Source organism: Balaenoptera ricei, chromosome 14 (assembly GCF_028023285.1).
Source record: "Balaenoptera ricei isolate mBalRic1 chromosome 14, mBalRic1.hap2, whole genome shotgun sequence".
NCBI lineage: Eukaryota > Metazoa > Chordata > Mammalia > Artiodactyla > Balaenopteridae > Balaenoptera > Balaenoptera ricei.
The window spans coordinates 26,662,903-26,688,933 of NC_082652.1; the positions used below are offsets into that span (position 1 = coordinate 26,662,903).

The following is a 26,031-nucleotide window of genomic DNA, read 5'->3' on the forward strand; positions in this document are numbered from 1 at the left end:
CTGGGGCATATTTATATTTATTGTTATTCAGATTTAGAATTATACCAGAAATACGTGAAAACATTTATGGCAAAAAAAAATGCAAGTAAAGAGTGCTAGTTCTCTTTTTCTTCTGCATCCCATTGCTCCTCCTTCTCCAGAGGTAACCACTATAACAAATTGGTGTATTTTCATCCAAAGTTTTTTCTATGCTCTTACATACACATGTACTTTTTTACTTATATATGTAAATAGGATTATGTGTCCATTAAACGATCTATTTCGTTGGTCACCTTTTTCTTTGATAAATTTTATACAGTAAACACTCAGAAAACAGCAGAAAAGTTGACCTTAATGATTTCGATTCCTAAATAATGCATTCCCAATAAATAGGAAAACCCTAGATCTTTTATAGTCCTTAGAGTTCTCTTAAAAATGGGCAGCATTTATATATATTTCTATTTTAATACGTGGCAGAGCTAAATAAGGAAGGAGGGCTACAGCTGTCTCCAGTAGGATGAAGGGAATGTGGATTCAGTCTAGTAAAAATGCATGTGAATTTAAGAAGATCTGGATGAATGAAATGACATCCTATGTTCATGGATTGGAAGGCTTAATATTGTTAAGATGGCAGTACTCCCCAGTTTGATCTACAGGTTTAATGCAGTCCATATCAGAGTCCCAGGTGGCTTTTTTTGCAGAAATGGGCAGGCTGATCCTCAAATGCATATAGAAATTCAAGAGACCCAGAATAGCCAAAACAGTCTTATGAAAGAGCAAAGTTAGAGGACTCACACTTCCTGATTTCAAAACTTATTACAAAGCTATAGTAATCAAGACATTGTGATACTGGCATAAGAGTAGGCATATAGCTCACTGGAGTAGAATTGAGTCAATAAATAAACCCATATGTTTTTGTTTTTGTTTTTTCATTCATTCATTCATTCACTTATTTATTTTCGGATGCGTTTGATCTTTGTTGCTGCGCACGGGCTTTCTGTAGTTGTGGCAAGTGAGGACTACTCTTCATTACAGTGCGCGGGCTTCTCACTGCAGTGGCTTGTCTTGTTGCAGAGCACAGGGTCTAGGTGCACGGGCTTCAGTAGTTGTGGCATGCGGGCTCAGTAGTTGTGGTTTGCGGGCTCAGTAGTTGTGGCTTGCGGGCTGTAGAGCACAGGCTCAGTAGTTGTAGCACACAGGCTTAGTTGCTTCACCGCATGTGGGATCTTCCCGGACCAGGGCTCAAACTCGTGTCCCCTGCATTGGCAGGCGGATTCTTAACCACTGCGCCACCAGGGAAGCCCCAACCCATATGTTTATGATCAATTAATTTTTGACAAGAGTGCCAGGATCATTGACTGGGGAAAGAATAGTCTTTTCACCAAATGGTGCTGGGACAATTGGATAGCCACATGCAAAAAAAAATGAGTTTGGGCCCCTCCCTGCCTTGTACTATGTACAAAAATTAACTCAAAATGGAGTAGAGATCTAAGTTTAAAGGCTGAAACTAGAATGCACTTAAAAAACACGGGATTAAATTCTTGCAAACTTGTGTTAGGCAGACTTCTTAGACATGACACCAAGAACACAAGCAACAACATTTTTTTTTTTATAATGGATTTCAGGGAGTTCCCTGGTGGCCTAGTGGTTAGGACTCGGTGCTTTCACTGCTGTGGCCTGAGTTCAATCCCTGGTTGGGGAACTGAGATCCTGCAAGCTGCGTGGCATGGTGTGGCATAGCCCAAAAAAAAAAAAAAAAAAGGATTTCATCAAGATGAGAAGCATGCACTACAAAGTAAATCATAAAGAGAGTGAAAAGACAACCCACAGAATGAGAGAAAATATTTATAAATCATATATGTGATAAGAGATTTATATCTAGAATATATGAAAAACTCTTACAGCTTAACAACTAAAAGATAAATGGCACAATTTAAAAGTGGGCAAAGAATCTGAAAAGACCAAGGATCTAAAGAAGGTATACAAACAACCAATAAGTACATGAAAGGATGCTTGACATCATTAGTCAGTGGGGAAATGCAAATCAAAACCACAGTGAGATCCACATCACACACACTACAATGATATAATCAGATAAGTGTCAGCAAGAATTCGGCCCCAGGTGTATACCTGAGTGGAATGAAAACATGCATCCGCACACAGACAAATACAGAAATATTCATAGTGGCGTAATAGCCCAAAGGTGGAAATAATTCAGATGTCCAAATGACGATGGATAAATAGAATGTGGTGGATCCATACAGTGTAATAAAAAGGAATGAAGTACTGATATGTGCTACAATATGGATGCATCTTTTTTTTTTGATGGATTTTAATGAGTTATTTATGTTTTATTTTTGGCTGCATTGGGTCTTCATTGCTGCACGTGGGCTTTCTCTAGTTGCGGCTAGCGGGGGCTACTCTTTGTTGTGGTACGCGGGCTTCTCACTGTGGTGGCTTCTCTTGTTGTGGAGCGCGGGCTCTAGGCACACAGGCTTCAGTAGTTGTGGCACATGGGCTCAGTCATTGTGGCTCGCGGGCTCTAGAGCGCAGGTTCAGTAGTTGTGGCGCACGGGCTTAGTTGCTCCACGGCATGTGGGATCTTCCCGGACCAGGGCTCGAACCTGTGTCTCCTGCATTGGCAGGCGGATTCTTAACAACTGCGCCACCAGGGAAGCCCAATATGGATGCATCTTGCAAACATTATTAAGTATGTGAGTGAAAGAAACCAGTCATAAAAGATCATATATTGTAGAATAGACGTGTCTGTGAAGATAGACGGTAGATTAGCAGCTGCTGTGGGCTGGTGGGATTGGGGAGGCATTGGGAGAGACTGCTGATGGGCACGAGGTTTCTTTTTGAGGTTATAAAAACGTTCTAAAATTGGATAGTGGTATTGGTCTTATAGCCCTGTGATATAATACCAAAAACCATTGAACTGCACGCTTTAAACGGGAGAATTGTGTAGTATATGAATTATATCTAAATAAATTTGTTTGAAAAGTACATATAGATGTATAGCAGTGATCATTTCGTGGACTTCACTTCCACAGACGTTCCTGTGGGAAGCAGTGTAAGGTATACCTGGCAAGGGTGGTGAGTGTCTGTCCCTGCAGTCTGAAAACTGATAGGTCAGGAGTCTGATAAGCAATAGATGATTGCAGTACTGTCTACTGTAACACACACAAAGGAGAGAGGTGAGTTGGTTCTGGCCAGGCTGTGAGGCATCAGGAAGGAGGATTGTCGTGCTGTCCCTCTCAGCATGTCAGGCTTGCAGTGGGCGAGTGGCTGTGTTGGGCGCAGGCAGAAGGAACAACAGAAATATAGTAAGAATAAGAAGTAAGGGACGAGTGCACCAACACTGAGGCCTGCTCTGTGTGGCTGCAGCTTTGGTGATCACTGAAGTGTTGATCATGGAGAGCCTTCTGGAACTATTTAAAAAGGCAGTGGGTCCTGTCATCAGGTGGTCATCTTATCCGCTGTCGTTGGGTGTTTAAAGCAGGGTGGCAGATGTCCTGTGAGACGTTGTGAGGGACAGCTTCCTGCATCAGATATGACTCAGTTGGACTCTGTCACCTCTTAGGATCCTTCTGAGTTAAATTCATGACTTCCTACATGGGGTGTAGCCAGATCCCTGTGCATGGATCTGTGCAAATGAGAGCCAGGTTGGCACACAAGGAATGGCCGTACTTTGTCGGCTCTTAGTGATTTTCTTGAAAAATTATAGTGAATATTTTTGTGTATCCTAGTGCTTTTTTTTTTTCTTTCTGTTTCTTATCACAGTCCTTTTTTTTTTTTTTTTTTTTTTTTTTTTTTTTTTTTTTATTTATTTTTGGCTGTGTTGGGTCTTCGGTTCGTGCGAGGGCTTTCTCCAGTTACGGCAAGTGGGGGCCACTCTTCATCGCGGTGCGGGGACCGCTCTTCATCGCGTTGCGCGGGCCTTTCACCATCGCGGCCCCTCCCGTTGCGGGGCACAGGCTCCAGACGCGCAGGCTCAGCAGTTGTGGCTCACGGGCCCAGCCGCTCCGCGGCATGTGGGATCCTCCCAGACCAGGGCTCGAACCCGTGTCCCCTGCATTAGCAGGCAGATTCTCAACCACTGCGCCACCAGGGAAGCCCTCACAGTCCTTTTATGGCAGATTGCTTTTGTTTTTTTTTTGGAGAGCCATTGTTAATATGTTAAGTATGTAATATTTCTGGGAAAAGTTGACTTTTACTTTGGCTTGAAAATGCTTGTCCTTAAGAAGAAGCACAGAACTAGACTACTTTGTCTGTTGTCTCTTCACTGTTTGTGGACTTGTCTTTACCTCGGGCCATTTTATTCACTGCTCACCAAAATGGACACCCACACTGACATATATGTGTTGTTGGCTGTCTGCCCAATCCAGGCATTGTTTTCAAAACCCAATTTAACACACACTCAGAAACACAATAGGATGTTTTAGATATTTACAACAGTACAATTCACCCACGTTTAAAAATGTCCATGTGGGGTGTGCATCATCCACATGGGCATGAATAGTCAGGAGAGACTCTCATTCCAGAGATGAGTGTGGTGTGTCACCGAGTCACCGATTTGCCGTGGGAGCATGTCCAACAGCCAGGGCAGGTGCACGTGGGAGGGTGGAGCTCTGGACTCACCGAATGCCCATCACATCCTCAGACCTTGGGGTGACCGTGATGCTGTCCCACAAGCCCTGTACCTAGAAAGTTTGTGATCGGTGGCCTTACTGACTTGTTATTTGGTCCTTTTTGAATTTTCAAGTAGGTAATGATGTCACTTCTTCCTTTTTCCGTTAGCTTCTGTGTTACTAAGTATTTTCTAGTCTTGAGCCCTCAGGATATCAACTCTTCTCAGTGTCTTAGACCTTTAGTTTTTGGCTCTATAAACATGCTTTGTACTTGTTACCTGAAGCCCAGAGACCCAGCAGACACCAGCCTCTCAGGGCCCTCCTGGGACCCTCTCCTTGTAGACTTCCTCTTTATTTCTCAGGGCTGCAGAAAAGCAAGGGTTGTAGACCCTATTTCGAGATTCTGCTCGCATATTTTTAGTGAAACTGCCAGGGGAGTGTGGTCTCCAGCAGTCCATGTCCTCGCCGTTTGCATACTGAGCCCCCAGCAGCCCCAGGAGGAGTTCCGGGCTGCTAGGCTCACAGCACGTGTGGTTCTGGGTGTGTGTGGGAAGGAGGACTTTGAAAGATACAAAATGAAACGTTTTTGGGGCTGGCTTTTGTTTTATGAGAATTTGAATTTACTCGGCCCAAAAAGTAGCCAAGTAGGAGTGATAGGTCATATTTCTTGTACTGTATCCTGGTTGTCTACCTTCCTTCTTATGGAATTGTAATGAATTTTACTGCTTTTTTATTTTGAAGCCTTGGCAGTTTTTTGGTTAATGCTGTATTAGCTTTTAGTGTTGTAGTGTTAAAGGAACCTTAAAAAATCACATGAGCTTTCCATTGATGACCATGAATGGAGTTGTGAAATCCTTTTTTTTTTTTTTTTTTTTAATATTTATTTATTTGGCTGTGCCGGGTCTTAGTTGCAGCACACGAGATCTTTGTCGTGTGCGGGATCTTTAGTTGCAGCATACGGGATCTAGTTCCCGGACCAGGGATCGAACCCGGGCCCCCTGCATTGGGAGTGTGGAGTCTTAGCCACTGGACCACCAGGGAAGTCCCAAGTTGTGCAATCTTGTAGAGGTCTAAACCCTACATCACCCTCTTTATTTTTTAAATTATAATCAAAAATTTTGAGAACCTGCTGGTTCTATGCCTTATACTAGGAGTGGAGGATACAAGTAATGAAACATGATCCTTCTTATACCAACTCACTATTCTGAAAATTGGTAACTAAAGGGAAAGGATTAAACATTTTCCCTGTCTTCCCAGTGAGATCTGGGCATCAGGGTAAGAAAATAGCCCCAATTGATGAATGATGGCTCTTCCTTAAAATAAATGCCAGCTAATAAATCGCAAGGAATAATAAAATTAGAGAAGTCGCCATTTTGCAACCTCCAGTGACGTAATTGATTTGTGCAATATAATCCCTGGACCCTCTGCTCAGACGCCAGTCCCCTGGGTGGGCTGCCACCGCCTCCCCACGTGGACTCCCTGTTCACCTCGGACCTAGACCGTGTCCTGGTCTGAAGCCCTCTCTCAAGCCCACTGGGCTGCTGCAGTTCCTCCCAGCCCACAGCGACCCTCAGGCCACAGGACCCACCCCTTCTGATGGCTTCCAGACAGGAGGAGCGACTGCCGCTTTAGTTCTTGTTTAAAGAAGGAGCTGTACTGCAGCGTTCTGCGTGGGGAAGGAATGCTGCTAATTCTAAAACTTTTCCTTCTTCATCTTGCCACTCTGAACAATGCAGTTTTTTTTTTTAACATTATTGTTTAAGTATTAATGTAAGATTTTACGTTAATGGTAATGCTGTACCCTGGTTTTTACTTTTAAGAGATAATCAGTAGTTCAGATACTGTGAAAAGTGGTCAGTGCTAGAGTCTCTGCCAGTTAATCCACCAGAGTTGCTATGCTTCCTATAAACATTTGAAATAAGGCATTTATTCACCTGATGTTGAAAGCCCACTCCACTTAGAGATAAAAAGTTAGTTGAGTATTGCCTTTTTCTAGGGCTTATATTCCAGCTGTGGGGATGGGCATATATCCAGCTAACTGTCATGGATTGTGGGTATGTGCTTACATATAATACACGTCAAACAAAGTATTAGCAGAGTTCAGAAAAGTGAGCCATTCGTGGGATTGGTGTTGGTTCCTGGGAAACCTCTCAGAAGAGGTCACTTTTATGCTGGTATTTAGGGTCAGGCAATGGTGAGCATCAGGTCCTCAACTGAGAGGGCGTCGCGGAGTCAGGAAGGGCATGGAACTGTCGGTAGGAGCAGATGTGGCACAGAGGTGGTGGTGGGAGACACCCGAGCAGACAGTGTGTGGAGGGTCTTTGCTTAAAGAATTTGGGCTTTATTTACTAGGCAGAGGGGATTGGTTAAAAGATTTTTGAGCCAGAAAGGTGATTTATGTTTTAGAAATAACACTCAGGAATTTCGAGGAGGAATCAGATTGCAGTCAGGTAAAGCGAGTCTCCCTAATTCCAGACAGACTAAGGCCCTGTCCCTCACACACTCCCAGTCAGTTGCTCTGGTTTCCCAAGGTCTTCCCATGGCTGGCATCTCTTCAGTGTTCCAGTGTCACTGCACGTGGGTCCTCCTCAGAGAGGGCTGCTCCGTCTTAAGCACCCTGTCCGGCACTACTGTGTTAGCTGTGTCTTGCTCTGTAACAATCACCTCAAAATGTAGTGGCCTTCCAAAGAAGAAGAAATTGAGGATAAAAAGACCAAGTGAAGGCAGAACACAGAGAGTTTTTTGGGCGGTGAAACTATTTCTGTATGACAGTGTACTGGTGGATACATGTCATTACATACTTGTCAAAACTCATAGAATGTACAACACCGAGAGTGAACCTGAAGGTAAACTATGGACTTCGGGTGATAATGATGTGTCAGTGTAGGTTCCTCGACTGTAACAGACGTCCCGCTCTGGTGCAGGATGTTGATAGTGGGGGAGGCTGTGCCTGGCAGGGGAGGCAGGTGTACATGGGGAACTCTTTGTAGTTTCTGCTGAATTTTGCTGTGAACCCAAAATGGCCCTAGAAAAAGAAAATCTGTTATTTAAAAAAAAAAAATGTAGTGGCCTTAACAAGAATCATGTTTGAGCTCATAGTTTCTGCAGGTGAGGAGTTCAGTCAGGGTGCAGTGGTGGGCGGTGACTGGTCTCTGCTCCAGCCTCTGGGCCTCGGCTAGAAGATATGGGGGTGGAGGCTCAAGTCATCTCCCACAGGGCCTGGCAGTTGATGCCAAGGAACAGCCACGTGTAGCCCACGTGGCCTGGTGTCCTCACAATGTGGGCAGAGGGTTCCAAGGACCCCAGTGGTGAGAGCCAGGTAGAAGCCACATTGCATTTTATGATTTCGCCTCGGAAGTCTCACAGCATCACTTCCACTATATTCTCTTGGTTTAGGCAGTTACAAAGGTTTGGCCAGATTCAAGAGAAGGGAAGATAGATCCTGCCCTCTTGATACAAATTCAGCCAAAGAGCTTGAAACAGGAGCGTGGGTAAGGGTTATGTTGGTGTGACCCTCTTTAGAAAGTCCAGTCTGCCACAGCTGTGTTTAAAGTTGCTCACACCACTTATCCTGTCTTTGTAGATGTTTAAGAATCTCATCAAGCCTCCCAAAGTGTGGCTTCTGTTTCTTTGTCCACGCTCCCAGAGGTGTGTGGAGACGTCAGCCTCGGTACTTGGCCTCACTGAGCTGGGAATTTCCTGTATGCTGTTTTTTTTTCATCTGGGATTTGTTTTGTGGTTCCACTGACCCACAAAAAGCTGTGGATCAAGTCTGGACCCATCCACGCTGTGTGGGGCTGAGTGTAGTAGAGGGCGGTGAAGGATCTGGGATCCTGGTCAGGGGCTTGCGGTGCTTTTACTCTGCTGCTGAGATGCAGTATTTCTCCTCTGAGTGCACGACTCAGAGTATGGCTTCAAGTGTCCCTTTACATGCAGAAGGCAGACGAAGCGCTGAGCTTAGATTGAACTTGAATCAGAGGATGAGGTGTTAGCCCTGAAAAAAGAGAAACTGTGGGCTGTATTGAAAGTTGAAGCCACATGGAATTGACGTGAATTGGTGGTAGTCCTGCGTGGCAAATGGTGACTTCTGGATGGCTTAGAGGACCCACCTTTGCGTGTAAGGAGAAATCGCTCCTCTCTTGCTTCCTGAGCTGGAATCACACCTGCAGGGATTGTACTGTTAGTGAACTGAGTATTCCTGCAGTTTGTTTCACACGACTTGGTAGAATAGGCTCTAAGGAAACAAATAGGGTGCAGGTATGTCAAAAACCTCAAGATCAGTCAAGCTGAGGTTAGAGCTTACCACGGTCCCCCTGTAAAACTTATGGCCATCCGTCAGCCCAATCCTCTGACAGGCCCTGGACTGTCGAGGGTGCAATGGCATCAGCAAGCTGGCCGGCTCGAGAGGTGAGGCTGGTGCTAGGGGGCGCAGGGTGGTGATGGAGGCCAAGAGGGGACTGTCAGCTGCGAGAGGGCCCAGACAGCCTCACCATGCAGCTTTGTTAGGGTGTGCTTAGAGCGTAGCCTGTGGAAGAGCGACTGGGGAAGCAGATGTGACATTGGCTCCTTTTGAAGATGCAGTGACAGTATGTCAAAAGATGGAAATTGGGCCACACAGATACATCACTTCTCTTGAATCCTGCAGTCGAAGCAAGCAGCAGGGCCTGTGGGGTCAAGAGGTGCCACATGGGGATGCCAGTGTCCAAGGCTAGAGGGAGACACTGGTGAGGTGGACGGGAGCGTTCAGAATCTTTCTGAATTGTCGAGAACTTCAACTATGGGATCTCTGAGCAGAGGTTGATGTCCGTTTACGTCTCATGAGTATCTCTGAGGTGTGTCCCTTCCTCCTTATCCTATTTTTATGGCCTGAGCTCAGACCCTTATCGCTTCTTAGGTGAATTAAAATAATAAGCCTCCAAAGTGATCTCTGTCTCCCAGGCTGCCTTCTGCTAGACTCTGGCCTGTCTTTGTTAACATCTCTCTCTCTTTCTCGGGTTAGTTCCCCAGGAGCTAGGAATTAAAATATCCTGCAATTGTACGGGACTAAATATGTTATAGTTACTTTCCTTATACATTGGAGCTGGAGCAGCGCCAAAACGTTGAATGGCGAAAGGCCAGCAAGTACTTTGTGAGTCAGGGGAAATTAGAAGCTGGGTGTTTGTTTTTTAAAAAAGATTCATCTTCAGTATGTGAAATATCTTTTAAAGCTTTGGGAGTGGGTTTGGCTACGTGGAGGGGGAAGGAGGTAGGAAGAGCAGGTGGAGGACCAGCAGGAGGTCAGGTCTGCGGAGAGAGGGTGAGTGCGGGAGAGGAGCTGATCCCACGGTGACCACCCCCGAGCGTCAGCAGGAGAGGTCTGGTTTGGGTGACCTTATTTTCCGAGCAGAACAGTTTTTGTCAAGTGGCCTAAGCAAGGTTGCTGTGGGATAAGCAGATAATGAGAGGTGAGGATACCTCCGAAGATGTGTTCTGTTCAAGACTCCTCCAGCCTGATCCTGTCTGATGCACGGCAGCTGCCTTTCAGATTGTGACGATTAGGTAAGAGTGAGTGTAGAATTCCAAGAAGTATCTGCCACATAGGAATGGTAGCAGTTACTTGTCATCATTACTGCTGTTGTCTTTTTTGTGTTTATGATGCTTTGATGTTAAATTGGTTAGAATCTCTAGGAACGTGTCCTGTTTTTTTTTCTCTCTTAGATCTGTGACTTTGGCTTGGCCCGTGTTGCAGATCCAGACCATGATCACACAGGGTTCCTGACGGAGTATGTTGCCACACGTTGGTACAGGGCTCCGGAAATTATGTTGAATTCCAAGGTAAGGACCAAGTTTGCATAAAAAGAAAACCAAGAGGCAAAAGAACTTTGGACATGAGTTGCAGTAAGCCTCCCACTCAGTAAGTCTCTTTCCAACTGGGTTGAGGCCTGGCCTGTCTGGCCAGAACCAAGGTATGTCTTTGTCTCCCATTCAACACTGAACTTCTGGGCCCTCGGCTGGGGTAGTGCTGATGTGTTATAGAGTTGGAGGGCCCGCCTCCCTGGTCACTGGTACAGTGAATGGTCTGTGTCCCACCCCCTGGTCAGCTCTCCTGCAGTCCTACCTGGGGCAGCTTTCACTCCTGCGGCTGCCACTGCCAGGGGCAGGCTGGCTCTGTGTCAGAGATGAGCTCTGTATACGGTGTGTGTTTCTGTGAATGCGGACCAGAGCTTTTCTGTAAAGGTCAGACATACCTGATAATGAAGAATGTCTCTTTAGCAAAATTATAGTATAGTTGGAAGAAAACATTGGTGTGGAAAAAATAGGAGCTGCTATAATTCTTTCAAAATTATATGACGGTCCTGCTTCCAAATGGTAGTCCCTGTATCTGGATCGAAAGCACACTACTAACAAGGTCTTTGTCTGGGTCATAAGGAATGATTGAAAAATTTATAAAAGCAAGAGAAAGTGAAGTACAACATCCTTGTTAACTGTATGAGCAACAGTGGCAAACAGTGAGGGCTGCTCTGGGGATTCAGTTTTGTTTTTTGTTTGTTTTATCTTTTGGGCATGCCACACGGCATGTGGGATGTTAGTTCCCTGACCAGGGATCGAGCCCATGCCTCCTGCATTGACAGCACGGAGTCTTAACCACTGGACCACCAGGGAAGTCCTGGAGTTTCAGTGTTTTTAATATATCATTTGCAAATAGTATTTGAATAAGGTGTCACATTTGAGAAGTTAAGTGCACCTGACATCTAATATCTAATCCTGTATCTCATATCTCAAGACAGATTCTTGATCTCGGTTCCATCTTCCATAATGTAACATTAATATACATGAAGAAAAGCTATAAAAATAGGGACTTCCCTGGTGGCTCAGTGGTTAAGACTCCGCACTCCCAATGCAGGGGGCCTGGGTTCGATCCCTGGTCCAGGAACTAGATCCCACATGCATGCCGCAACTACGGAGCAGGCAAGCCACAACTAAGGAGCCCGCCTGCCTCAACTAAGACCCAGTGCAACCAAAAAAAAAAAGAAAGGAAAAAAAGCTATAAAAATAGACTTTGGACCCCATGTTCAGGTGTAGGAACCAGAAATCATCCTGAGAGGCTTCGTGGGAATGAAAAGAACAGGTGTAATTAGCCCACAGGCTGCATTCTCTTCCTCCATTCTTTACAAGTGAAAGGGCTTGGGATGTAGGTTGCTTTTGTGAGGAAACTGAATTTGTTTAAAGCAGTTAGTTATTCTTGATATCATACCTGTGTTTAGTTTAGCTATGGAAGTAAAATTCCATTAAAATAAATTCCATTGTAAAGAAGGATTTGGTGTAACAGATGTTTCAAAGGAGAAAATGTTGTGTTGATTCTCTCATAATTCTGTACGACAATCCCACACAACAGGTTCTTGCTATGGACAGACGGGCCATGTGACAGCCGCTCCACGCCAGAGGCGCCCATGTGTGCAGCAGAGCCTGCCAGCTGGAAGGAAAGCTATCCTTTGCGTCCTGGGGCCTTGTGGTCTTACAGCATCCGTCCCCACTTGAGCCGCTCCCCTGTCTTCACTTCTTGGCCACCCTCCAGGGGGAAGTAGCCAAGAGGGTGACCTCTGTTTTTGCAGAGTTAACTATAGTCAAAACTGAGTTTGAATCCTTTTTTATTTATAGCACCTCTAGCCTGAGAATGTTACTTATAGCAATGTATTCAGGATTTTCTTTTTTATTGATTTAGAACATTTTCACACCCACAGAAGAGAGTCCAGTGAACACCCATATTCCCCTTACAGCACGAGCTGTTGACATCTTCTGCCTCCCTCTCTCTCCCTGTCTCTTCTCTCTCTTCCCTTGTGTCAAACCTTCTTGACACTTCACCAACATAAACCAGCACTGCACACCTCGACTGATGCTAGGAGTTCACTAATACTCTCGAAAAGGCGGTGTGCTTCCCCACAGCCGCGGTACCCTGCGAGCGCCTGTGACGGCCAGTGCTCATTCAGTGCCATCCCAGTTGTGTGTGTGTGTCCCCCACTGCCAAAGTTCTTCACAGCTGTTTGTGAGTGGTTTTCAGCCCATGATCTAATCGGGTTTCACACGTGCCCCATCTGGGACAGTCCTCCCGCCTTCCTGGCTTCTCCATGACACGGAATACTTGGCAGAGCGCAGAGGTGGTGTTGTGCCCAGCAGGTCTCTTTCTGAATTCTTGGGACTGGCTCCTCCTGATTAGGTTTGGGTCACACTTTTCTGGCACAAACCCCACAGAGTCTTGGAAGCCATCTGTGTGGCTCCTCTTGTTTCCTGGCAGCCTCTCCTCCAGGGGTGTGCCCTTGAGGACCATTGTCTCCACTGCAAAACGTGATTTTCTAAATTGATTGTTCCTTTTACATCGATGGGCTGGCATTCATCTGTGAAGAAGAGGTTTCCCCCTTTTCTCTTTCTCTTCCTCTGACCCCTGTCTTTGTTTTGAAAACATGATTATGGACTCATGGTGGCTGTGGGGGTTTTTGTTTGTTTGCTGTCCATTACCTTCTTTTTTTTTTATACTCATTGTCCCAGCTTTGGCCAGCTAGAGCGCTCTGTGTGTGTGTATTTGTAACATTTCATTTTGATAGAATTTTCAATTCACAGAAGCATTGCAAGAAAAGAAAAGGCAGGGGTTCTCAAACATTCTGTTCTCAAGACTCCTTCAGTGTCTGAATGTCTAAAAATTTATCCAAGACCCCAAGCAGGTTTTCTTTATGTGGGTTTTATCTATCAATATTTACTATATAGAAATTAAAACTGAAACTTTTTTTTTTTTTTTTTGGCTGCGTTGGGTCTGTTGCTGTGTGCAGGCTTTCTCTAGTGGCGATCAGGGGCTACTCTTCATTGTGGTGCGCGGGATTCTCATTTCAGGGGCTTCTCTTGTTGTGGAGAATGGACTCTAGGGCACGTGGGCTCAGTAGTTGCAGCGCACAGGCTCTAGAGTGCAGGCTCAGTAGTTCTGGCGCATGGGCTTAGTTGCTCCGTGGCATGTGGGATCTTCCCAGACCAGGGCTCGAATCCATGTCCCCTGCATTGGCAGGCAGATTCTTAACTGCTGAGCCACCAGTTTGGAGCCCCAAAACTGAAACTTTTTAAAGTATTTATTAACTCTTAAATTAATTTATATTAAAATAAATGTTAAAAAGTTAGTTCTCGGGACTTCCCTGGTGGCGCAGTGGTTGAGAGTCTGCCTGCCGATGCGGGGGGCACGGGTTCGAGCCCTGGTCTGGGAGGATCCCACATGCCGCGGAGCAACTGGGCCCGTGAGCCACAACTACTGAGCCTGCGCGCCTGGAGCCCATGCTCCGCAACAAGAGGGGCGGCGATAGTGAGAGGCCCGCGCACCGCGATGAGGAGTGGCCGCCGCTTGCCGCAACTAGAGAAAGCCCTCGCGCAGAAACGAAGACCCGACACAGCCAAAAATAAATAAATAAAAATTTAAGCTGTTTAAAAAAAAAAAAAATTAGTTCTCATTTAAAAAATGTTTATTTTCCACAACAAAAACATTTTAGTGAGAAGAGTGGTGTTCTCATCTTTGCAAATCTTTCCAGCGTCTGGCTTGATTTGAACACTGCTGGATTCTCAACCTGGTTCTGCATTCAGTCTGTCAGATATGTTGTTTTGGTGAAGTTAGTGAAGAGTTAGTGAAGTCTTCGCACGAAGCTCGGAAAGGGAGAGTTAGTAGTCTTTTCAGCTACTCTTGGCTCTTCATTGATACCACACCAAAACCCAGCAGAGGAAAGGCTAATTGCCACATGAAATCTGAAACCATGGCATCCATTGCTCTTCCTGACACCGACACCCATGTGTGATTCTGTAACACAGAGCATTAGGGAAGCACGGTTCACTATTGTCACATTTCATGTATAATATCCTGTAATGTCATGTAACCTCTAGAAAAATCTCCTGTACACATGTGAGAGAATGAGTGAAGAGGAAAACAGAATCACAGTCGTATTAAAGCAGAGGGAAGCCTCCTCACAGAGCTGCTGGCTGGAACTGTCCACCCTTCACCTCAGATGCACACTCACTAGCTCTTTATGTTTTGTCCCATTTGCTTTTTCATTCTCTCTCTGTGTGCCTGTTTTTGTGAGTCATTTGAGAATGGATTGTATATGTGCACCTTTAGCACTAAGCATTTCAGCGTTTGTGTCCTTAGAACAGTAGTTCGAATGTTCCCTGAGGACATTTGGTTGTGTTTAGAGACATTTTTGGTTCTCACAACCAGTAGGGGAGGTGCTGCCGGCATCAAACAGTGAGAGGTCAGAGCAGTAGCGAGCACCCTGAGGTGCGCAGGCCAGCCCCCCAACAAAGACTTGTCCAGCCCAGAGCGGCAGCAGTGGAGGTGAGAAAGAAGGGTGTTCTTTCACGTGACCGTAGTACAGTAATCAAAAGTGGGAAAATTAACACTGATCCAACAGTAATGCCCCTTTTATATTCAGATTTTGGATATTGTCCCAATAATAACCTTTATAGCTTTTCTCAATATGTGTGCAAGGCTCACACGTTGCATTGTTGCTTTAGTCGCCTTTAATCTGAAATAGTTCCTCAGCCTTTCTTGACCTTGATGTGTTTTTTTTTTTGGCTGTGTTGGGTCTTCGTTTCTATGTGAGGGCTTTCTCTAGTTGTGGCAAGCGGGGGCCACTCTTCATCGCGGTGCGTGGGCCTCTCACTGTCGCGGCCTCTCTTGTTGCGGGGCACAGGCTCCAGACGTGCAGGCTCAGTAGTTGTGGCTCACGGGCCTAGTTGCTCTGCGGCATGTGGGATCTTCCCAGACCAGGGCTCGAACCCTGGATTCGAGCCCTGGTCTGGGAAGATCCCACATGCCACGGAGCAAATTTTTTTCCCTCTAGCTGTTCTCCACATTTCTTCTTCTATTTATCACTATACCTAAGCATTCTCCATAAAACTCAAGTTATATAGTAACATCTTTTTTTTACTGTTGTATGATAATTCTTCCATGTCTTTTCACTGAATTCCTTTAAAAGAAAAAATATACCTGAAAAATGAATAGAAAAAGGAGATAAGCAATGGGATCAGTGAGACATGATGGTGCCGGCACGTGCTTCTTTTTGGCAGAGATCATGGGTAATTGTTGTGTTTTGTTTTTAAGGATTTTCAAAATGGATAAAGATATTCTGGAAATGTAGCAATGCCCCCCCCCTTATAATTAATTTATTTACTTTTTATTTTTATTTTTTGGCTGCTTTGGGCCTTCGTTGCTGCGCGCGGGCTTTCTCTAGTTGCGGCAAGTGGGGGCTGCTCTTTGTTGCGGTGCACGGGCTTCTCACTGTGGTGGCTTCTCTTGTTGCGGAGCATGGGCTCTAGGCGCCCGAGCTTCAGTAATTGTGGCTCACAGGCTCTAGAGTGCAGGCTCAGTAGTTGTGGCGCACGGGCTTAGTTGATCTGTGGCATGTGGGATCTTCCCGGACCAGGGCTCAAACCCGTGTCCCCTGCATTGGCAGGCAGATTCTTAACCACTGCACCACCAGGGAAGTCCAGGTTTCCAAAATGAGTAAGTGGGCCACAAATGTCCTAAAGCAATCAGTGGTTGTTTCTACTTTTTTCTTTTTCCAGCTTCAGCTTACAAGGATTCTGATTCTTTCTCTCAAATCATTTGAAAAAAGCAATGAAGTATACTGCAAAAATTCTAACTTAATAACAAGTTAATCAACTTTGAAGAGAGAAATAAAATCAAGCAATCTGAGTTGTTTAGTGTCTTATAAGAAAGCCAAATGATATTTGTCTCTCCATGGTCTCTTATTTCTGAATTATAGAGCCAGAGGAGAAGCTGACACTCCAGCAGCCCTGTGCCTGTCATGCAGAAAGGTCTCGTTGTGTCATGGAACAGCAGAGGTCATTCTCCATCTTCTCTCCTTTCCACTACAGGGCTACACCAAGTCCATTGATATTTGGTCTGTAGGCTGCATCCTGGCAGAGATGCTCTCCAACAGGCCCATCTTCCCGGGGAAGCATTACCTCGACCAGCTGAACCACATTCTGGGTAAGGTTCCTGAGCATTCTGGGGACCCACTGTGTACATCAGAGTACCCTCATGAAATTCAGAAGAGTTCCAGCAACTCTTCAACCTGTGATGGACATGAGCTTTTTTTTAATCTTCCTTGATTTAAAACATTAAGGACTTTGTAAAAAGCATTGGGAGGTAGTGAGAAGACATTGAATGTCAGTGCCCATTCCGCCCCACTGCTGATGGTGTGCAGTTGGTTTACCTTGGTCTTGATAATTAACAGCTGATTATTTTATCTGATAGGTATTCTTGGATCCCCATCCCAGGAAGACCTGAATTGTATAATAAATTTAAAAGCTAGAAACTATTTGCTTTCTCTTCCGCACAAAAATAAGGTGCCATGGAACAGGCTGTTCCCAAATGCTGACTCCAAAGGTAAATGTGATTTCATTGATTATTTTTCTTAGGCTTAGCTTTTATTTGTTTCTTTGTCTTATTCATTAAAGCAGTAGGTCACTAGTCTATGGCTGTTGGATAATGCCTTATTTGGTGCTCACTCTTCATTGCTTTCTTCCCTCTTATTTAGGAGCGGTGGCCATAGGGTAAGGGAGTCTGGAGGTGACTGTTTAGTTTTCCACATTTTAGTTCCTTTGCTACTTTTTAACTTGGATTAAGTTCAGTTTTTTTAAGGTCATCTTGTCATTTGATCATTTTGAAAGTCAGGTTTATCACAGAATAATTCACATAGAGTAAAATTCACCCTTTTTAGTTGTGCAAGTCTTTGAATTTTAACAAACGTATGCAGTCCTGTAACTTCACCACAGTCAAGTTTTGGAGCATTCCCATCGTCCCCAAAAGTTGCCTCGTGCCCCTTCGTAGTCAGTTCCCTTGCCTAGTCCCTGGCAATCAACATCTGATCTGGTTCCTGTCCCTATGGCTTTACCTTTTCCAGAATGTCATAGAATTGCAATTATGTAATATGTAGCCTTTTATGTCTGGATTCTTCCACTCAGCAGAATGCATTTCAGATTTAGATTTATCTGTACTGGTGCCTATGGCAGTTCTCCTCAACAAATGGTGCTGGAACAATTAGACATTTGTGTGCAAAAAATAAGTAACATGGACCTAAACAGAAGGACTAAAGCTATTAAGCTTTGAGAAGAAAACCAGGATAGAATCTTCATGGCCTTAGGTTGGGTGAAGATATCTTAGATATGTTCCAAGAGCATGTTCCATAAAATAGAAAGGTTATACATTCAATTTTAGTCTTTGATATCTTATAAGTTAATTTTGTTTCATAATTATATTATCCTTCATTCCTGCTTAACATGTACCTGTTAAATATATTAGGCAGCTATTTTTTTAACTTTATACTGTCATAAAAGTGTGGTAGGCAGAATAATGACCCCATGCCCAAAGATGTCCGTGTCCTAATTCCCGGAAACTGAATCCATGTTAGGTTACATGACAGAGAGGGGTAAGGTTACTCGTCAGCTAACTTTAAGGTGGGGAGATTAGCATGGGTTGTCCAGGTGAGCCTGGTGTCATCATAGGGGTCCTTAGAGTGGAAGGAAGAGGTCAGAGGAGGGAACCCGAGAACAGCTTGCTGACATGTTGGTGCAGTGATTTTACAATATTTACATCCAGTCTGCTGTTGACTGGATTTTAGCTTTTTCTAATATGTGTGTGTGCATATATGTGTGTGTGTGTGTACATATATGTGTATTTTCTAACGTTAACGATTTACTTAGATGTTAAATTTGTTTTATGTGTTGACCTGAGCCAAGTTTCAGAAACACTTGGTTTAAAATTGAATTTCTTTTGGATATAAGAGGAACTGTCTTTTAAACTCTCTGATATAAAGGTAGTGTATGATTATGGTAGACAGTTTGGACGTATAGAAGAAGTAAATCAGAGAATAAGAAATAGTCTTAATTATCAGAATCCCAAGATAACCTTTAATGTTTGCTCTACCAAAGTGTGCACAACTTCTACCTATTTAGTTATATAATGTACTCTAGTTGCAGAATTTTCAAAATTAGAACTTCCCATGCCTTGCACGTGTTACTGATTAGATTGGCTTGTGTGCTGTATCGTCCATCCCAAGCATGTTACCTACCTAGATCTGATTTCCTGAGTTGCCTTTTTTAAGAGGTGTGTACATAACAAAACTGTATAATTAAGACCTTACAAGAAACAGAACTCTTGGGCTTTTCTTCTGTTTGTTTCCTCACTTTTCTCTAGTTAGTCATAATTTGCATCAAACTATTTGAGGTTTTTTTTAGCTTATTTTCCTTAGGTTCAGGTCATGAACTTTGAGATTGGTTCTTTCAGATAATAATTAACCCCACTAAAATCCAGTTAAATTTGAATTGTAGGTATTGGGTGAATATAATGAAAAAGCGGGGAAGAACTATACATAGAATCAAGTGGAAAGATGGAGTTTAGTGCTGAAATGGGCATAAAACATCATGTGTCCAGAGCACAGGCTTTGCAGCCAGACCTCCCTGGTTCAGTCCACAGCCCAGCCGCTTACCAGCTGAGCGTCCTTTGGACAAACTACTTAACCTCTCTGGGCCTCTGTTTTCCCATTTATAAAACATTAGTACCTGCATCACAGGGTTTTGTGAATGTCTATACTTCTGGTATTGGTAGGACTAGGTTCTGAGATCTCAAGACAGAGTTTTTCATTTATATATCTTGGGTCCTTTCTATGTCTCTCTAGTTATAAAGAACGGGTACATAATGTTCCCTTGTGGGTGGCCTGTAGTGTCTTTCACAACCTCATGTTGGACATTGACGTTCACATCAGTTATCTGTTGCTGTGCAACAAACCCCTCCACAACTCCGGGCCTTCAGATCACCCCATATGATGCTGCACACCTGAAACTTAGAAACAGTTCAGTCAAACCAAACCAAACTATAACTAGGTTAATGTGGCACCTTGTGAAATGAGATATAGAAGAGGATCTTACTAAAATTGACCCTTATTACCAAAAATTTTAAAAACCCGACCAGCACATATTTGTTGCAAAGCCCTCGGGGCTGGGTGCAGCTGGACGGGTCTGCTCGGCTTGCCTCATGCTGCGTAGCCTAAGGGTACCTCACAGCACCTAGCACCCCGTTGGCTCTTATCCTACAGTGGACCAGACTGGGCTTCTCATGCTGGCAACGGCATTCCAAAAGAACCAGAGCAGGAGCTGCAAGGTCTCTCCTGGCCGGGTCTCAGAAATCGACATTTCTGCCACAGTCTGTTGGTCAGAGCACATCACAAGGTCAGGCCCGACTCAAGAGGGGGAGAAATGAATCCACCCCTTCGTGGGAGGAGCTGCAGAGAAATGGGGGCCATATTTATCTGCCACCAGGTTGCTTCTAGTTTCTTACTACAGCATTGGTAAATGTATTCATTTAATAAATAGATGGGTGTCTATTCTAAGGCCCTGGACATAGAACAGCAGCAGTAAAACAGATTTAAGAACCTGCATGCAGGTAGCTAATAGTCTAGATTTGCATGAAAATAACAGGAAGAAATGAATGGAAGACCTCGGGGATCTCAAGAAATTAAAACTTTCAAGCTGAAACACTGGTGCTTTTAAGTCTGGTTAATAGTATTGGGTTAGCCAAAGTGTTTGTTCAGATTTTTCCATAAGATCTTATGGGAAAACCCCAGTGAACCCAAATAGTTCACAGAAAAGGAAATGTAAATGCCTCTTAAATATAGGAAAAGGGACTCATTGTTATTTATTATATGAGATACGAACATTGAAAAGTCAGTAATTCCATTTTTTTCCCACTCATCACAGTAGCAAGAATCACAGAGTTTGATAACCCACTGTGTGGTCAAGGCTGTGGGGAAGGGGGATCTTCTCAGAGGCAGCTGGTGGAGTGTGAATCCATGGAGTCTCTCTGAAAGGCAGCTTGGCAATTCTGTCACATGTCTTTTGTTCCAGCAATTCTGGGTATTGCACTTTTGGGTTTGCCAACCAAATGGGGGGAAGTGACATTTTAATTTGTTTTTCTTTAATTAAGAGTGAGGTTGAATATTTTTTCACATGTTTGTTGCAAATTTCTGACTGCTGAGTCTCTTGAACCAGTAGTAGTGTAGATTTTTCTTCAAAGGAATCTAGCTTAGGATTCTCTCCAAAATTACTCCCATGAGGGGGAAGAAATGATTATTCTTCAGCAGATGGTACTGGGCTAGTTGAATAGCTATTTGGAAGAAAATCAGTTTAAATCACTATTCACACATCAAAGTGAATTCCAAAACAATTGATGATCAAATACTTTTTTAAAAATCATACTATTAAAAACTAACAGGGACTTCCCTGGTGGTGCAGTGGTTGGGAGTCCGCCTGCCAGTGCCGGGGACATGGGTTCGAGCCCTGGTCCGGGAGGATCCCACATGCCGCGGAGTGACTAGGCCCGTGCGCCACAGCTACTGAGCCTGCGCTCTAGAGCCTGCGAGCCACAACCGCTGGGCCCGCGTGCCGCAACTGCTGGGGCCTGCAAGCTCTAGGACCTGTGCTCAGCAAGAGGGAGAGGCCACCGCAATGGGAGGCCTGCGCACCGCAGCAAGGAGTGGCTCCCGCTCACCACGGCTGGAGGGGGCCCGCGCGCGGCAGCGAGGACCCAACACAGCCAAAAATAAATAAATTTATTTAAAAAAGGAAAAAAACTAAATACTCAGAGCATTCAGTATTTTTCTGATCTCTGCGTGGGGGAAGAATATCTTCATAAGCTTTAAAAACAAACCAGGATGGCGCAGTGGATAAGAATCTGCCTGCCAGTGCAGGGGACGCGGGTTCGATCCCTGGTCCGGGAAGATCCCACATGCCACGGAGCAACTAAGCCTGTGTGCTACAACTACTGAGGCTGCGCTCTAGAACCTGCATGCCGCAACTACTGAAGCCCACGCACCTAGAGCCCGTGTTCCGCAACAAGAGAAGCCACCGCAAGGAGAAGCCTGCACACCGCAATGAAGAGTAGCCCCCACTCGCCACAACTAGAGAAAGCCAGTGCGCGGCAACAAAGACCCAACACAGCCAAAAATAAATAAACAAATTAAAAAAAAAAAAACAAAACCAAGAAGACAAACATAAATGAAAGGTAGTAGATTTAAAAGTTTAAAATTTAAACTAGATTAGACCAGGTGTGGACAAATAGGTGTAATTTGCTCTAGATTGAATAAAATTTAAAGAATCCCTGTCCTGTTTTGTTGATGGCCACATACATGGTGGTTAGGTCCTGTGCTCTGTGATTGGCCTCCTGAGTGCAGACTTGTGACCTCACTTTTTCACATTTTCCTCATCTCAAAATTGGGGCAAGTTTTACCCATCTCATAGGATAACTGGGAAGGTTGAGAGCTAAGAACATTAGGGAGGGTTAAGAACAGTAGTTCTCAATGTTAGACTTCTCGTTAATGTTATTAGTGTTTAAAGAGCAGAGAGAAATCTAAGACATCAGTGGATAAATACATGAGCAAAGGACAGGAACACACAACTTCCATGGAGAGGTACTGAGCCGAGGGTCACTGTGGGAGGAGCCAGTCGGGAGTTAGCAGTTGAGAGTTTAGTCTGGGCCGTGTTAAATTGTTAGAAACGGCTTCCCTGGTGGCACAGTGGTTAAGAATCTGCCTGCCAATGCAGGAGACGCGAATTCGAGCCCTGCTCCAGGAAGATGCCACACGCCACGGAGCAGCTAAGCCTGTGCGTCAAAACTACTGAGCCTGTGCTCTAGAGCCTGCGAGCCACAACTACTGAGCCTGCGTGCCACAACTACTGAAGCCTGCACACCTAGAGCCTGTGCTCCGCAACAAGAGAAGCCACCACAGTGAGAAGCCCACACGCAGCAATGAAGACCCAACGCAGCCGAGAATAAATAAATAAATTTTTTAAAAAATTGTTAGAAACAACCTCAGCGCTAACTGTTCATTGTTCATGGATCAGAGTCAACTGATACATCTACTCAAAGGAATATTATATCAAGTCCCTAAAAGTGATTTTTACAAAGTTTTTGTAGCATGGGAAAATACTAATGAGCAGTGTTGACTGAGGAAATAACACAGCCTTTGTTATGTATAATATCATCTCAACTGTGTGAAAGAAGATGCACAGGGAAATTCTACAAAACGTGTCCAGAGATGAGCAGTGGTTCCCACTGAGTGATGGGGCTGTGGGCGTGGGGTGAGTCATCACAGACTGGAGGGTCGGCTCTTTGAGGCCTTCTCCGTCCACTTCATGAGAACCCACTGGGACTGGCCTCAGCCCGAAGAAGGACTTCACCGGCTCTTGGAACCGACGGGCCCAGCAGGGCTTGGATTCCGGGCGTAGCCGCTTTGCCCAGAATCTGGACTTTGTCATTCAGCGTTGCCTTCCTCTGTTCCATCTTTCTTGTTAACCAGCCTCTTTTCTCGTGGTGACACGATGGCCACCAGCATCTCCAGGCTCACACTGACCTGTTTCCTGATAGTTTTAGCTCAAGTGTGGGGCTGACGCTCACTTCCTCTGTGTCCACACCCTTGACAGTCATTGTGGCCAAGAGAACCTGGTGAATGTGGCCGAGCTGGTGTCACCGCTCCCACGGGCAAGCCTGAGAGCTCCCGCATGGCAAGTGCAGCTCCGTGTGGTTAGAGAGCAGGGGACACCGGTGCGCAAAGCCAGCAGACGGCTGTCGGCGCGTGAAGAAAGATGAGGAATTCTGTTCTCTTGGTCCCACTTTTGTTTTTCGTTTTTTGTTTTTTGGGAGTTTTTTTTGGCCATGCCATGCGGCATGCGGGATTTTAGTTCCCCAACCAGGGGTCGAACTGGTACCTCCTGCAGTGGAAGTGCGGAGTATTAACCACTGGACTGCCAGGGAATTCCCCTATTTTTTGAAATTTTTAAAAATGCTGTTCTTGTGAGAAGTCTGTGTCCATTTCTCAGATAACCTGGTATTTGAAAAGCCTCCAGACTTTATTACTGCTCCTGTAAATGCGTATACATACATATAAGTTCTCAATGGGATAATAAGCTGTATCCTATTTCATTACCTACAGAGAGTTTCTGTATACAGAGAGTGAGAGTCCTTAGCTGACAATAGATTTAGGGGTTTTTTTAACAGATGGCATTTGAAATCCTGGAAGAGGCTGGGGAGGTGAAGAGTGAGATGTATAAAGAGCTGGACAAGAATCTTCCCTGGGCAGTGCGGGAGGGATGGGGACTCTTGCAACCTGTAGAGGAGATGGACACAGATAACGGCTTGTGAGAATGTGGCCGAGTCCAGCACCTCCACGTGGCACAGAGGCCTCCAGTTCAGGTCATGGGTGACCACATAAGAGGAGTGGGAATACGGAGACTGAAAGGACTGGGCCAGGTGAGGGCAGCAGGGGGAGCCACACAGCAGGGAGGATCGACTTTGGGTGGGGAGAGGGTCCCCTCTTTCCACAGAAGGATGCATGTGGATCTGGTGGAGGAATGTCCAGGAAGGTCACCCCTGGGGATCTTGATTTTCTCAGAAGGATGTGCTGAGAGGAATGAGGGCCAGTGGGCAGGAAGGGCATGATCCACCCATGTGAGTAGAGAAGGGCTGACCAGGGCTTTCCCCGAGCTCTTGGGGACCATGATAAGATTAAAGATCTTGAGTTTTTGTGGCTCAGCAGTTCTTGGTAGTGTGCTCCTTAGACCTCTAAGGTCCCCAAGATCCTTCCAGGGGGTTGGTGAGGTGAAAACTTCTTTCATGACGACACTGAGGCATCCTGCACCCTGTCCCTTGTGCTGCCATCTGTGCTCAGTGCAGGGCGAGGTGGCAGTGCCAGCCTCCCAGCTAAAACCAGGGCAGCTACGTGTGAGGTGCCCTTGGTGAAGCAGCACAGAGAACTTGCTTTGTTGTGTGCTGTCCTTTGTGCCAGTCTTTTTAGTGCTCCATGTGACAGCATGGGATAAGTGCACGCAGAACACATCTGCCACGTACTGAGTGCAGTGGTTTCCTCAAAGGATAGTGCTGTGCAGTTGTTTGAATCATGAGTTGAATTAGCCGCTTTTTAATAATTGATCCTCAGTAGTTTTCAAGAGTAGGGCTCTGAGATCAGAAAGTTTGAGAAACACTGTTGCAGTGGCACAGTCTACACAGGTGACCTTTTTCTCTGGCCCTGCTCAGAAATTCGAGCTGAGGATGGAAGTGACAGATGGCAACCTTGATCTGGGATCAGAGTGTTGCTGGGTAGGTGAGATGGCCCCAAAGCAGTGCTGCCAGCCGGGTGACCCGCCCCAGGACCTGGAAGGAGAAGTGATTGATGAGCTGGAAGGGTGGGGTCATGTTGCTGCACACCCCCCGGAGTTAGAGGGGAGGTGTGGGCTCATGGCCACCACCAGGGAGAGTCAGGATCGTGGTCGGATGTCATCCTGGCCTTGAAGGGGCTACAGTCTTTTAGGGGAAATAAAATCTGCATCCAAGGAAGCATATGCACAGCCAGCGTGATTCATACGTCAGAGTGGTGCCAGCGGGATGCTGAGCATGTGGGAGGAGGGAGGCCAGGCTCTCTGACTGTGGGAGCAGCACCTGCCAGCTGCTTCCCATCTCCCCCCGCTCCCCTCCTGTAGCTGCGAGCAGTGCAGAAATAACGCTGCAGTCAAAGGAGGCTGGAGAGCCAGTCAGTTTTCAAGTAGCAAAAAAAAAAAAAAACTCTTTTCTTTTGAAATTGTTGGCTAGGATTGAACTTGAAGGAACTGAAAGGTCTGTTTTAGGCGTGCGTCAGCTGCAGAGCAGCCAGTTGCCTTGGAGTGCATCCCTCCTTAATATCAACAAGACTTGGAATTTAAAAATAATGCTGTTAGACTCTTGACTGTGGCTGGGCCCTCGGCTTCTCCTGACATGGATGGAGGTTATCTGAGCTCAAGGCAGTCCTTGGGGAAATGTCTGTGAGCTCTAGGGGAGGGGTGCGGGTGCGGGAAATGAGGTCGGTTTTAGTACCTGTGTTAGGTATGGTAGGGCTCTGAGGCCCAGCAGGTGTGTTCGCCCGTCATCCAGTTTGAAAATGTACTATTTGTAGAAATTCATTATGTGGGCTTTAAAAAAAAGTACTGGTTTTCACACTTCACTTTATGGACATGAAAAAAGTCCTTTGTTGTGTGGAATTTCTCATCATGTCCAACACACAGTGTACTACATCGATGATCTCCTGATTGAAGGTGAGTAGGGGTGGTGTGCAGGGATGTGCACGTGGGGGCCCCGACCTCGGGCAGTGGGGCACCCCACCCACCTGCTCTCTCCTGGCGACTTCCTGGCCAGCCGCCGGCTGCTCTCCATCGGGGAGCACATTTCCTAGTGACTACAGTGATTTTCCATCACCGTTCTTTATCCTAGAGCTTAGAGTCGGGTGCTCATTTGCAGATGGACGAGGTTGATAACCTAATAAGAAACTATTACCATGAGTAACAAGGCTTCATTAAGTAGATGCCAGTGCTTTTGTTTTTGTTAGTGTCAATA

At 45.4% G+C, this 26,031-nt stretch overlaps 1 protein-coding gene across 1 annotated transcript in view; it reads left to right on the plus strand.

Moving 5' to 3' along the window:
• MAPK1 (mitogen-activated protein kinase 1) overlaps positions 1-26,031 on the plus strand; it is an 86,425-nt gene that overhangs the window by 51,417 nt on the left and 8,977 nt on the right. Inside the window, exons 4-6 of the mRNA XM_059893939.1 lie at positions 10,308-10,424; positions 16,491-16,605; positions 16,873-17,004. Of these exons, the coding sequence (XP_059749922.1) occupies positions 10,308-10,424; positions 16,491-16,605; positions 16,873-17,004 (364 nt within the window). The remainder of the gene's footprint in view (positions 1-10,307; positions 10,425-16,490; positions 16,606-16,872; positions 17,005-26,031) is intronic.